The sequence below is a fragment of the Sinocyclocheilus rhinocerous genome, unplaced genomic scaffold, assembly GCF_001515625.1.
Source record: "Sinocyclocheilus rhinocerous isolate Xijiao unplaced genomic scaffold, SAMN03320098_v1.1 scaffold828, whole genome shotgun sequence".
NCBI classification, from domain to species: Eukaryota; Metazoa; Chordata; class Actinopteri; order Cypriniformes; family Cyprinidae; genus Sinocyclocheilus; species Sinocyclocheilus rhinocerous.
The window spans coordinates 2510-15343 of record NW_015634025.1 but is presented as its reverse complement, the minus strand read 5'-3'; the positions used below and the strand labels follow the sequence as shown (position 1 = coordinate 15343).

General features: G+C 34.6%; 1 protein-coding gene across 1 annotated transcript; it reads left to right on the top strand.

Moving 5' to 3' along the window:
- Nucleotides 1-1106: 1106 nt before the first annotated feature.
- Nucleotides 1107-11965, top strand: LOC107745143 (WD and tetratricopeptide repeats protein 1-like). The gene is made up of 12 exons (XM_016558984.1): nucleotides 1107-1343; nucleotides 3404-3539; nucleotides 3682-3765; nucleotides 5127-5173; nucleotides 5381-5492; nucleotides 5567-5754; nucleotides 7156-7338; nucleotides 8281-8375; nucleotides 8449-8564; nucleotides 8648-8723; nucleotides 10304-10388; nucleotides 11568-11965. Exons 2-12 carry the CDS (start codon nucleotides 3474-3476, stop codon nucleotides 11758-11760), a joined length of 1245 nt encoding a protein of 414 aa, XP_016414470.1. The 5' UTR covers nucleotides 1107-1343; nucleotides 3404-3473; the 3' UTR covers nucleotides 11761-11965.
- Nucleotides 11966-12834: the final 869 nt, after the last annotated feature.

The following is a 12834-nucleotide window of genomic DNA, read 5'->3' as shown; positions in this document are numbered from 1 at the left end:
TTTGTTATTTCTATTAATTTTTTAATCTATGAAACTATATAGTTGTTATTAATTTTTATCTTTTATATTTCATATACTTTTTTATATTTTTTATATAATATATTATATTTTATACATAATATTTAATATTTTTATATTTTATGGTTTTAGTTATTTTAGTACTCCAAGTTGAACTAAACAAAAATGTGAAATGTTGCCTTGGCAACTAACTGAAATAAGATTAATTAAATTTTTATTTTATAATATTTTATTTCTATTTTTTATTTCAGTTAACATTTATTTTATTTCAAGTAACAATTTTTTTTTTATCGTTTTAGTTAGTTTAGTTTTGTTATTTTAGTGCTAAATGTTAAACTAAACGAAAAGGGAAAATGGTGTCTTGATGACTAGCTGAAATAAAAATTTTATTTTTAAAATATTTTTTATATTTGACTTCATTTCACTTAAAGTTTAATTTTATTTTAACTTACAGAATTTTTTAGTTTTTATTATTTTAGTGCTAAACATTAATGAGAAAACCTAAGTGTTGCATTGATGAATAGCTAAAATAGATGTATATTTTATTTGTTTTTTGCCTGTAACTTAGTTCCTTTAATTGAATGTTTTTAGCTTAAGCTTTGTCTTTTATTTTTCAAAACTGAAATACCATGAACAAGTCTGTCAGTAGTTTAACTTTATTAATGGTTTTAAGTATAGTTTTAGTTAACTATAATAACCTTTAAATAATAATAATAATAATAATAATTAACTTTTTTACTTAAGATTTTCATATAAAGTGACAACAAAAGTGCACAAACAAAAACAAGTCTAGTAGTGACTTGTATTTTGTAATTGTACAAAACAGGAAATGCCTTGAAAACACTTTAGTGTTGCCAGATATTCCTTCTTCATAGCCGTAAACGTAGGTAGTATTCGCATAAATACATTATTTTTAGTAATCGATGTAAATTAAATAATTAAGTAAGTAATTAAGACAAGTAATGTAATTGAATATTTGATAATTAATCATGCTTCGCTGCAAGGTGAATATAACACAAGCACAATTACATGCGTGTAAAATCGAAAGTATCAGTTGATTCGCTGAAGATGAAGAGCGCTCGGCTGCACTTGATCGGATCTGGCAACCCGCGCTGTCAGGCGCTCAGTCGAGGAAGCTCCCTAGTAATGTGGCTTCAAAATCTCACCAATACTTCATCACAACTAGTCCTTTATTAGCTGTAGGCACTGTTCAGCGGATGGTTAAAGCGTTGAGACCAGCTACCGAAAGCACAGCTGAGTTTCCAGCGTAAACCTCGCGTGTTTCATCGCGCTGCGCAGACATAAGGCCGGGGACAGACTCTGAGGTAAGACGATATCTCACACACTTCACTCATATCTGGGAGTTATTTGTCAATAAATCTCGCTTTGGACAAACTGTAATAAGCAGCACGCTGCTGGCTGCTGTCAGAAGTGTTCGGGTTTGTTTAAATGTGTAGTTTTGCAGCGGTCGCTAGTCGGCTAATGCTAGTCTGCGGTTGTTTATGTTTTGACAGTCCGATTAATCAGTCACATTAACACGTTTATGTGCTTTAAACTTACACTTTAGTACTGCTGACGATAAAGCTATAAGGCCTGCTTGGTAAACTAAACCTAAAAAAGCAAATCGCGAATGTCATTATATAACTTGCATATAATAATAATATAATAATTCCTCCAGTTTTTAATTATTAATACACTACAGGTGTCTTTACATTAAGAGATCTCACCATACTTTCCCAGTTGATAGATTGCATTTTTAGTATTCTGAAATATTATGTTCAAAGTATGTAAATAATTCCTTATCTAATTAAATATGCAGTAGTTAGTGTTTTTTTTAATATATATATATATATAAATTTTTATCACTCCATAAATCAGAAAATTCTGTCGACAGCCAGAGAGAAACTAAATTTCCACCCTGTTTTTAGGAGTAAAATGTTGTATAGATCAGAGTGAATGAAATATGAACAAACCTCCAGAATATAGAGAGGAATAAAGCTCTTGTAATGGAAATCTACAGACGCATATTGATAAAGTGCAATACAATAAACACTTAAATGTGTATTCTGGATGTTTTCTTTCCGCTAGATGTACATAAGACATCTTATGGAGTAAAAAATATCACTTCATAAATCAGAACAATACTGTCAACAACTATAAACTGTAAAGTGCTGCTGAAGTGGAGGAAAAAAACGTACCGCCTTTAAAGAAATATATACTGCAAACGAAATCTACAGATGCAAATAATGTATTTTACACTTAAACATATTTTTTGGTTGTTTTTTTCGTAGTTATAAGGACAAATAGCATAAAAATTACAATTGACAAGTGCATAAAAATGTTTTTGCATGTAGTGTCTTGACTTAAATGCAGATTTGACTCCAAAAAATGTGTTTAAATAATCGGTCAGACCTTATATATATATTTTCTGCTCATCATGGCTGCATTTATTTAACCAAAAATGCAGGAAAAACTGTAAAATTGTGAAATAATATTACAATTTAAAATAACTGTTTTCTATGTGAATATCTGTTAAACTGTAATGTATTTCTGTGATGCGCAGCTGTATTTTCAGCATCATTACTCCAGTCTTCAGTGTCACATGATCTTCAGAAATCAGTATAATATGCTGATTTATTATCAATGTTTGCTGCTTAATATTGTTTTGGAAGCTTTGAAACTTTTTTCAGGATTCTTTGATGAATAAAAAGTTAAAAAGAACAGCATTTACTTAAAATAGAAATCTTTTCTAACAATATAAGTCTTTATTATCACTTTTTATCAATTTAACACATCCTTGCTGAATAAAAGTACTTCTTTCTATTTTAAATAATGCTGTTCTTTTAACTTTATTCATCAAAGAATCCTGAAATCAGCATATTAGAATGATTTCTGAAGATCATGTGACACTGAAGACTGGAGTAATGATGCTGAAAATACAGCTGTGCGATTTGGGGGAAAATATCAAATTGCGATTTCACTCTATTGGTTAGTAAGACTGCAACTCAAGGCTGGCAGTCATGCATATGCTCTGGAACAGAGTAATATCGCGTCCATATCGCAGGCTTTGCGATTAGGAAATCGCAACGTCTCAAATCGCGATTTCGATTCGATTTCGATTAATCGCACAGCCCTACTGAAAATACAGCTGCGCATCACAGAAATAAATTACAGTTTAACAGATATTCACGTAGAAAACAGTTATTTTAAATTATAATAATATTTCACAATTTTACTGTTTTTCCTGTATTTTTGGTTAAATAAAAGCAGCCTTGATGAGCAGAAGAGACTTCTTTAAAAAGCATAAAAAAATCTTACTGATCCCAAACTTTTGAACATCAGTGTATGTGTTGACAATAAATGAAAGTGTAAATTAATCAAGCAGGTATCCAGCATTGTCTCCAAAGAGTGCAAAGCAGCATGATCGCAGATCTTTGGCACCAGATCGTCCGCTGATGGCGTGCTGTGAGACCATGGCCCTGAGGAACGTCACGCGTGATCTCCTGCGCCGGCAGATCCGGGTGAGCTTCCTCCCTGTGTACATATCCAGAGGAGAAGTTCATTAACTCACGCTCATGTCAAGTCTGAAGCATGTACAGCACACAACAGCAGCTCATCGACCGGTTCTGCTGTGTAATGCTCTCGTGTCTCGTGTGTGTGCAGGAGAACCGGGCTCTGGACTTCCAGAGACACTACCATGTGACCGACCCGTTTATAAAGCGTCTGGGGCTGGAGGCCGAGCTACAGGTGAGTGTGTTAATTAGAGCCCGACCGATATGGGTTTTTTGGGGCCGATACCGATATTAGGGAGTAAAAAAGGCCGATATCGATATATATCGGCCGATATTCGTAAAAAAAATTTCATATCGGCGGCATATTCGCCGATACCAATATATCGGCCGATAATATCGGCAAAACGATATATCGGTCGGACTCTAGTGTTAATTCATATGCTGAGTCCCAATTCGCCTACTTATACTATGCCCTAAAAGTATGTAGTCTTTTTGTGAAGAAAAAGTACATACTTTTGAGTGTGTAGAAGAATAGTAGGCAAGCTTTGGGACGTACTACTTCCTCATAGCAAATTAATATTTTTCATCAGGTTAGACATTGATCATTTATCACTCAAATCAGTTTATCTACCTGTCCGTCGGTCGAGTGTATCCACCATGTTTGTAGTTTTTTAACACGTTTTGTAGTTCTAATGGAATCCTCGTCCACCGTGTGTTGTGGGCAATATTAGCCATTAAAGTGTGCATCGATCTGCACTTACAATTCTGACCGACCATCCGGGAATCTTTGGCATACTGTTTTAAACATACTATGATTTGGGACATACTAATTCTATTTTCGAATACTATTTAGGACGGATAGTATGCGAATTGGGACGCAGCAATAGTTTTCATGTGACGTCACACCCTTAGCCTAAGCAAAGCTTTCCTCTGTTGACCGTCAGTTGTGCTAATAAACCGACCAAATTCAGATGATGCATATTATATATAAGCAAGCAGATAAGCTTGAATATGAATGCAGTGCACTAAACTGCATGATTTCTTATAGAAAACCATTATAAAGACTATTAATGTGACTTGCAGTGATATATGTGTGCATGTACAGATGAGCCCAAACACATTAAACATTTTCCCTTAGCAAAACATTATAAAGAAAGCGCTTGATGTGCAATTTTGGCCCGTACATAGTATGTTTTTATTAATAACGTGCATAATAACTTTCATGTCTTAATGCATTGACATTTTCATGGTAAGCATTTTAGAGTTTTTAGGGTTGCAAAAAGGTGGAAAATGAAGTATTGTTCATTCTTATGAACTTCATGTTAAGTAAAATATTGTATAGTATAGTAACCCTGTTTTATGAATGTTTTGCCATAACACGATAAAAATATTTATCATTATAGTAATACCAGGCATTTTTTTTATTACTTGTATTTTTTTTACTCTATTAGACTTGAATGTAAACACCTCTTCACATGTGAAGAGACGATGCTTTGCTGTCGTTTTGTAGTTGTGGCAATAAATGCTCTCTTTAGAATAGAGGAGAGTTTCGTCTGCTCGAGGATTATTAATATACTGTAACCGCTTTGTTTTCAGGGTCACTCTGGCTGCGTCAACTGTCTGGAGTGGAACGAGAGAGGAGAGTAAGTTCAGTGTTCAATCCCAGAGTGCTTCACGTCTCCGTGTCTCTTCATAAACTCACTGGGTTTGTTCTTTCCAGCCTCCTGGCCTCAGGTTCGGATGACCAGCACGCCATCGTCTGGGATCCCTTCCGGCACACCAAGCTCATCACTATGATGGCAGGCAAACATCAACAAGCCGATCTTCCTCACTGGGTTTGTTCTTTCCAGCCTCCTGGCCTCAGGTTCAGATGACCAGCACGCCATCGTCTGGGATCCGTTCCGGCACACCAAGCTCATCACTATGCACACGGGACACGCAGCCAACATCTTCTCCGTGAAGGTGAAGGCCATGTGTTTGACTCAGCGTCTAGTAAACATGCATGAACGTGCGTTCTCATCCGTGTGTGTTTGCAGTTCCTGCCTCACTCTGAGGACCGGATCTTAATCACAGGAGCCGCAGACACCAAGGTGCATGTGCACGACCTGACGGCGAAGGAGACCACTCACATGTTCTCCGACCACACTAACCGCGTCAAGCGCATCGCCACGGCTCCCATGAGACCCAACACCTTCTGGAGCGCGGCGGAGGACGGGGTCATCAGGTACGGAGACTTTAATCTGCGCTTCAGACGTCATACAGGGGTTCTGAGTCAAACAAAAACTCATAATTAATTAGATCGAATGTAACTGTAAAATAAATAGTCTGAGCCGATAGCCTCGTGAGCGCTGCTTTGGGTAACCCAAGTTCAAAGCCAAATAATAAATGAGATTGCATGATAATTGTGATGCATCTTAGTGTGATTATCAAATCAGAGGCAGCAGTTTAATTAACTGTACAGTCTGATGCACTGCACGAAGTATTTCATTATTATAATAAATAGTATTTTTTTATTTTACAGTACAATTGTAATTTATATTGAAATGTAAATATTAACTATGTACTATTATAGTTTTTAATATTAATTTTTTTATTTCTATATTTTAGTTTTTATTTTCATATTTTCCATTTTTATTTAAATTTTAGTTATAGTTTTAGTAATTTTGTTGTTTTTAATAATATTTATTTATATATTTGAGTTTTTATTTTCATATTTTCCATTTTATTTTAATTTTAGTAATTTTGTTGTTTTTAATAATATTTATTTATTTTATTTATATATTTGAGTTTTTATTTTCATATTTTTCATTCTTATTTTAATTTTAGTTATAGTTTTAGTAATTTTGTTGTTTTTAATAATTTATTTTTTTATTTGTATATTTGAGCATTTTTTTTATATTTTCCATTTTTATTTTAATTTTAGTAATTTTGTTTTTAATATTTATCTTTTATATATTTGAGTTTTTAATTTTCATATTTTCCATTTTTATTGTAATTTTAGTTACAGTTTTAGTAATTTTGTTGTTTTTAATAATATTTATTTTTTATATATTTGAGTTTTTAGTAATTTTGTTGTTTTTAATGATATTAATTTTTTTATTTGTATATTTGATCATTTTTTTTATATTTTCCATTTTAATTTTAGTTATAGTTTTAGTAAATTTGTTGTTTTTTTTGTCATTTATTTGTGTGATTACATTTTTATTCATTTTTATTTCAGTTTTAATTTTAGTTATTTTAGTGAATTGGAAATGTTGCCTTAGAAACTAAATGAAATATAATAAGGTTAAGGTTTTTTTTTAATTCCAGTTAACGTTTATTTTATTTCAAGTGACTAAAATGTTTTTGGATGGTTTTAGTTCAGGTTTCATAATAATAACCCTGATACGCATACGGCACACAGAAGTGTAAAAATGACTGGATTCTGCTGCAGAAATGTTAAATGTACACCTTTACACTTATTTAAAGTGAACATGAAATCAAAATTGGCTCCGCTTACGTCCTTTACAGAAGTTCCCGGTCTGATTGTGAACATTATTACGAAAGCAGAAAACTAGTCTGGCATCAGAATGTACTTTTCTTTTCCAGTCTCTCTTACTATAGAGTCGTCTGTGTTTCCCATCAGGCAGTATGATCTGAGAGAAAGCAGTAAACGCTCGGAGGTGTTAATCGATCTGACGGAGTATTGTGGGCAGCTCGTGGAAGCCAAATGTTTGGCCATCAACCCTCGTGACAACAACTACCTGGTTGTGGGAGCCAACGGGCCCTTCGTCCGGCTCTACGACATCAGAATGATCCACAATCACAGGTCATTGCATTATTATCACGAGTGAGGCAGAGTGTCCATACATTGTTAAGCTCAGAACAGACATAATGTGTTAACAATCTTCTCTCAAATCACATTGCATCAGGTTTGATGTCATCAGAACTGAACATCTGAAAAGCGCAACAATGAATCAGATTTGAGATCTGCGGCAGACTATCAGTGCTTTCCAATTTTAGATTTTGAGTCCATTTTTTTCAGAATTAAAATTTCTGGGTGGAGTACTGCTTGAAATACTGTTACCGTATTTTCCTGAAAATAAGCCGCACCTGGTCAAAATTGCATTATTGAATCGCAGTGGTGAATAAATGTTTTATTATTAAATTCAGAAATAATGTAAGATACCGGAAATTAATTCTCACTTCACGACAGATCTTTAAAGTTTAACAGTATTCACAGGAGAACAGGAATGAAATAATAGAAGTATAAAACAAAAATAAATTTTATTAAAGCAATAAGCCCCAAGAAACCATGGTTTACGGTGAATTTATAACCGCTAAGGGGCGACGCAAAGCGTCGTGCCTAAAACCCCCTTAGCTGTTATAAATTCACTGTAAACCACGGCTTCACGGGGCTTATTGCTTTTATAAAACGGTTATTCCATATACGTAGTTAGGTTTCACAAAATAAAACAGAGCAAATAAAGTGTAATGATATTAATAAAAACAGTATTCTTCCACCAAACAATGTAGTTCCTCAGAAACAGTTGTGGTTGCTACAAAGTGGTTGCCGAGCAACAGACAAACGTAAACAAAGGTGTATGTTACTTTGTAGAGTCATTTACAACAGCTTCGAACGCAGCTCAGCCAATCAGAATCAAGCACCAGAACTATCTGTTTTATAAAGAAGTCTTGGTTATAGATGCATGTTGTTAGAATTTTGAGGGATGTTTTCTTTAGTGTGCAACATTTGTGAACCGTCTCCTAGGAAGTCTTTGGGTCAGAGTGGCTCAGCCGGTGTTCACACGTTTTGCGACAAGCGGAAATCGATACCGGACGGCGCGGGACAGTACTATGTCGCAGGTTTGTCGAGAGCATGAGAAAAACTTCTGTATTGGGAAAAACACATTCTACAGATGTTTCTCTCCGCTTGTAGGTCACTTACCGGTGAAGCTTCCCGATTATAACAACAGATTACGAGTTCTGGTGGCCACCTACGTCACATTCAGTCCTGACGGCACTGAGCTGCTGGTAAACATGGGTGGAGAACAGGTAAACTACTGACTCTTGCTGCTGATAGTGTGCTAGTATGCAGCACTGATGCACAGTTATGCAATACTGCTTCCTGTTTGCAGGTGTATTTATTTGATCTGACGTTCAAACAGAGGCCGTACACCTTTCTGCTGCCCAAAAAATGCCACTCATCATCAGGTAAGCTGTGAATGCTATCACAGAAGCCAATATTATTATAATAAATACACTAGCAGTCAGTAAGATTTTTAGTGTTTTTTTAAAGAAGTCTCTTCTGCTCACCAAGCCTGCATTTATTTGATTTTAAATACAGCAAAAGCAGTAAAATTGTGAAATATTATTACTAATTAAAACAGCTGTTTTCTATGTGAATATCTGTTAAACTGTAATTTATTTCTGTGATCAAAGCTGTATTTTCAGCATCATTACTCCAGTCTTCAGTGTCACATGATCTTCAGAAATCATTCTAATATGCTGATTTGCTGCTCAAGAAACATTTCTGATTATTATTATAGAAAACAGCTATTTTAAATAGTAAAAATATTTCACAATATTGCTGCTTCTGCTGCATTTTGGATCAAATAAATGCAGGCTTGGTGAACAGAAGACATTGAAAACATTAATCTTTAAAAACCTTTGACTGGTAATGTATATTAGTCAGTCATTTTACTGCATTTAGGATCTTAAAAATGACTAGGTGTGAGCAATATAGCTAAAAAAAAATGTAAAAGTTAAAAGAAATCTTTATGCATTTGCTTATTTCACTAAAAGATGCTCTAAATATCCAAGTAGATTGGAAATGTTTAACAGTTTAAGTGCAAGGTTATTATAGTTTACTGAAACTATACTGAACTTGCTCTTTGATTATGCATTTTGATGATGCTACTGCTTTGTGGTATAGTACTTGTTCCCAGGGTATGAAAGAGAAATTAAAAAAGCCTCGAAACTAATTAGAATATTTTTATAAAAGTTCATCCTCGAACATATTTGCGTTGTGAATGTTTTAAAGAGTTGGGTTTGTTTAACTGTGGATAATTTTTTTAAATTTTTTTTATTGGGTGTGACATTTGGGTGGTTCCACGATATTTAGAAAATTACTTTCATATGGTGAGACGACAGCATTGTTATGAATTTTAATATTTATCCATTTAAGTTTAGAAGTTTGGTGGGGAAAAATGTTTTTATACACCAGTGCAACTGCATGGAATAAATTACCAGTGCCAATAAAGGAAATAAAAGACTTGGGAAATTTCAATTCAATTAAATTCAATTCAACTCAGACTAAAATGAAATTAAAGGTACAAAAAATGTGTTACTTGAAATAAAATAAAATAGAAACTTATTTAATTTTTTTGTATTTATATATATATATTTTTTTTTCTTATAGTGTGACTTAATGTATTAAAATAACTAAAAATAAAAATAAAAAAAAATAAAGAACAAGTAAAGAAAATACAAAAAATGACAAAAAAATTACTAAAAATTTTTACTAAAATTTAAAATAAAAACTGATTCAAAATATTAATATAAACTACGATAGTCTCTCAATGATACTAAAATAACACTGTTGCACAGATGATGCAAATGAATCAGTGAATTGATTAATTGAAACAGAATTTGATTCACAGAAATTGCAACGTTTTACTACTAAAGTTTAAATAAAGAGATGCTACTAAAACATCTGATGTCGCTCTCAGACTCGCAGATAACGAGACGGGGAAGAATCGTCAAACTAATCGACTGCTCTTTGTTCATTGCAGAGGTACAGAATGGGAAGACGACCAACGGTGTGTCCAATGGGATTCATCTTCCTGCCAGCCGCCTCAAACTGGCTACAGTTTCCAGGTAGGTTTGATTTATGTGTGACTGCATCGTCGATTCCAGCACCGTCACGTTTGTATTAGGGTTGTGACGGTGAGGAAATTTTCCCACCTGTTAATCGACGTGTGACAACACCGGTAATACCGGTATCACCGCGGGGGCGGGGCGTTCCCTCTTTTCCTTGCTTTCCTTCGCTTTTAAATAGCTTAAAAGCGCCGTGCGCATTTTACTTTCACTTTGAAATAGCGGCAATTCGGCGTAAAGCAATTGTTTGTTTTTAGTTCGTTTGAATTTTCCCTCTTTTCCTCGCTTTCCGTCTCTTTTAAATAGGTTAAAAGCGCCGTGCTCATTTTACTTTCACTTTCGAATTAGCGGCAGTTCGGCGTCAATTGCTTGAATGCAACAACAAAATACAACGTCAAACTCACTTTAGCCTATATGTAAAACATATAACTTTTATTAACAAAACAAATAAAAATGCACCATGCTATAGGGCAGGCTATGCCTAATATAAAATAACAAATAACTTGCATAAAGTTTAATAGGTATACAAACTGGAAATAAGTAAACATGTATAATATATAACCAAATAAATAAGAAACGTAGAACGTTTATTAGCAAAACGAGTAAGAAAGCTTGGAGGCACGGCATACACCTTGATGTCAAATAAAATAAATAAATTACACAGTTTAAATAAAGTAAAAATCAGCAAACAATGTGGAACCAATTAAATAAGAAACGAATGTTTAAAAAAACTTCCAAAATCACCTTAGATAAACGGCAAAAGTCAACAGGCTTTTCAAAATCCAAAATATTGCCAAACAGGCAGTTTTGCATTTCGTTTCGAAACTAAATCATCCGCGATTGTCTTGTTTGTCTCACCTCACTCTTCTTGTCAGTCAGCTCGACTCACTCTCCTCACTGGAGAAACGAAATCTGATCTGTGATGCGACTGTCGTTCGGCACGCTGCATTGAGCAGCCGCGTTCAGTTTTTAATTGTAGTGTCTGTTCTTTTACTGAACTAAATTATTTTTATTACTATAAAAAATCAAGTGGTCAAGTGACGTAACCGGCTTAACACCACGGTATCACCGTCAGCACCGTCTATCGCGGCAAGCCTAGTTTGTATGATGTAATTTCCTGTTCGTTTGTCACACACTGGTCTGAGTTGGAGTGACTGTGGTCTGTTTTTGCGTCTCCAGTGGCTCCAGTGATCTTCCTCCTCATCTGGAGAGGATCAAGCTGCAGGCTAATGATGCGTTCGCGCAGCAGCAGTGGACTCAAGCCATCCAGCTCTACAGTCTGAGCATCCATGAAGCCGGCCACAACGCCATGCTGTACGGAAACCGCGCTGCCGCGTACATGAAGAGAAAGTGGTACGATAAACGCTTCTGAGGCAAGATGGGCTGCATGGTTCGATTAATAAAACATCATGATTATTTTGACATTGGAAACGACTCGTCTCATGTTGGAGATGTGCAGCGCCTCATGCATGCAGCACTATTTCTTTAATCATATCACGGCCTTTTGTTCTTCAAGGAAAGACACATAGGGAATAGGCTCTGAATACGGTAATATTTTGCTTTCCCCACTTGATCAATTGACAGTACATGAAGTCAAGTTTTCTGAAATGCTATGTTTAAATGTGACCCTGGAGCACAAAACCAGTGTTAAGTCGCTGGGGTATATTTGTAGCAATAGCCAACAATACATTGTATGGGTCAAAATTATTGATTTTTCTTTTATGCCAAAAATCATTAGGATATTAAGTAAAGATCATGTTCCATGAAGATATTTAGTAAATTTCCTACTATAAATATATTATGCATTATATTTACATAATGCATAAATATATTTAAATATATAATATATGCATTGCTAAGAACTTCATTTGGACAACTTTAAAGGCGATTTTCTCAATATTTTGATTTATTCACACCCTCAGATTCCAGATTTTCAAATAGTTGTATCTCGGCCAATTATTGTACATTACAAACCATACATCAATGGAAAGCTTAAGTATTCAGCTTTCAGATGATGTATAAATCTCAATTTCAAAAAATTTACCCTTATGACTGGTTTTGTGGTCCAGGGTCACAAATATGCAAATGAGATAAATATGCACAAGATTAAAAATTGTGCAACATTCGAAATTAGTTCAAAATTTGGCGCTACAGTTAATAACTGATGAACCTTTAAAGGCAGACCTGTTGTGAGCTCCGAGGTTCACAGTTAGGTCCCTTGCAGCTGCGCGCGCATTGTGGTGGCAGAAAAACACTGTGAGCAAGTGGAGGGAAACGGGTAAAATCCATGGAGTAAGAGAAAAAATGTATAGTTGTGCCTTTGGAAGTCAGAATCGGAATGCAAATAATTTTTATAGAATACTGTCATCAAAGACGCCGTTTGAAGCTAAACGCAGACGTTTAAACCGATAGACTATGGATGAAACCTGCTAAGAGTACCCTACTT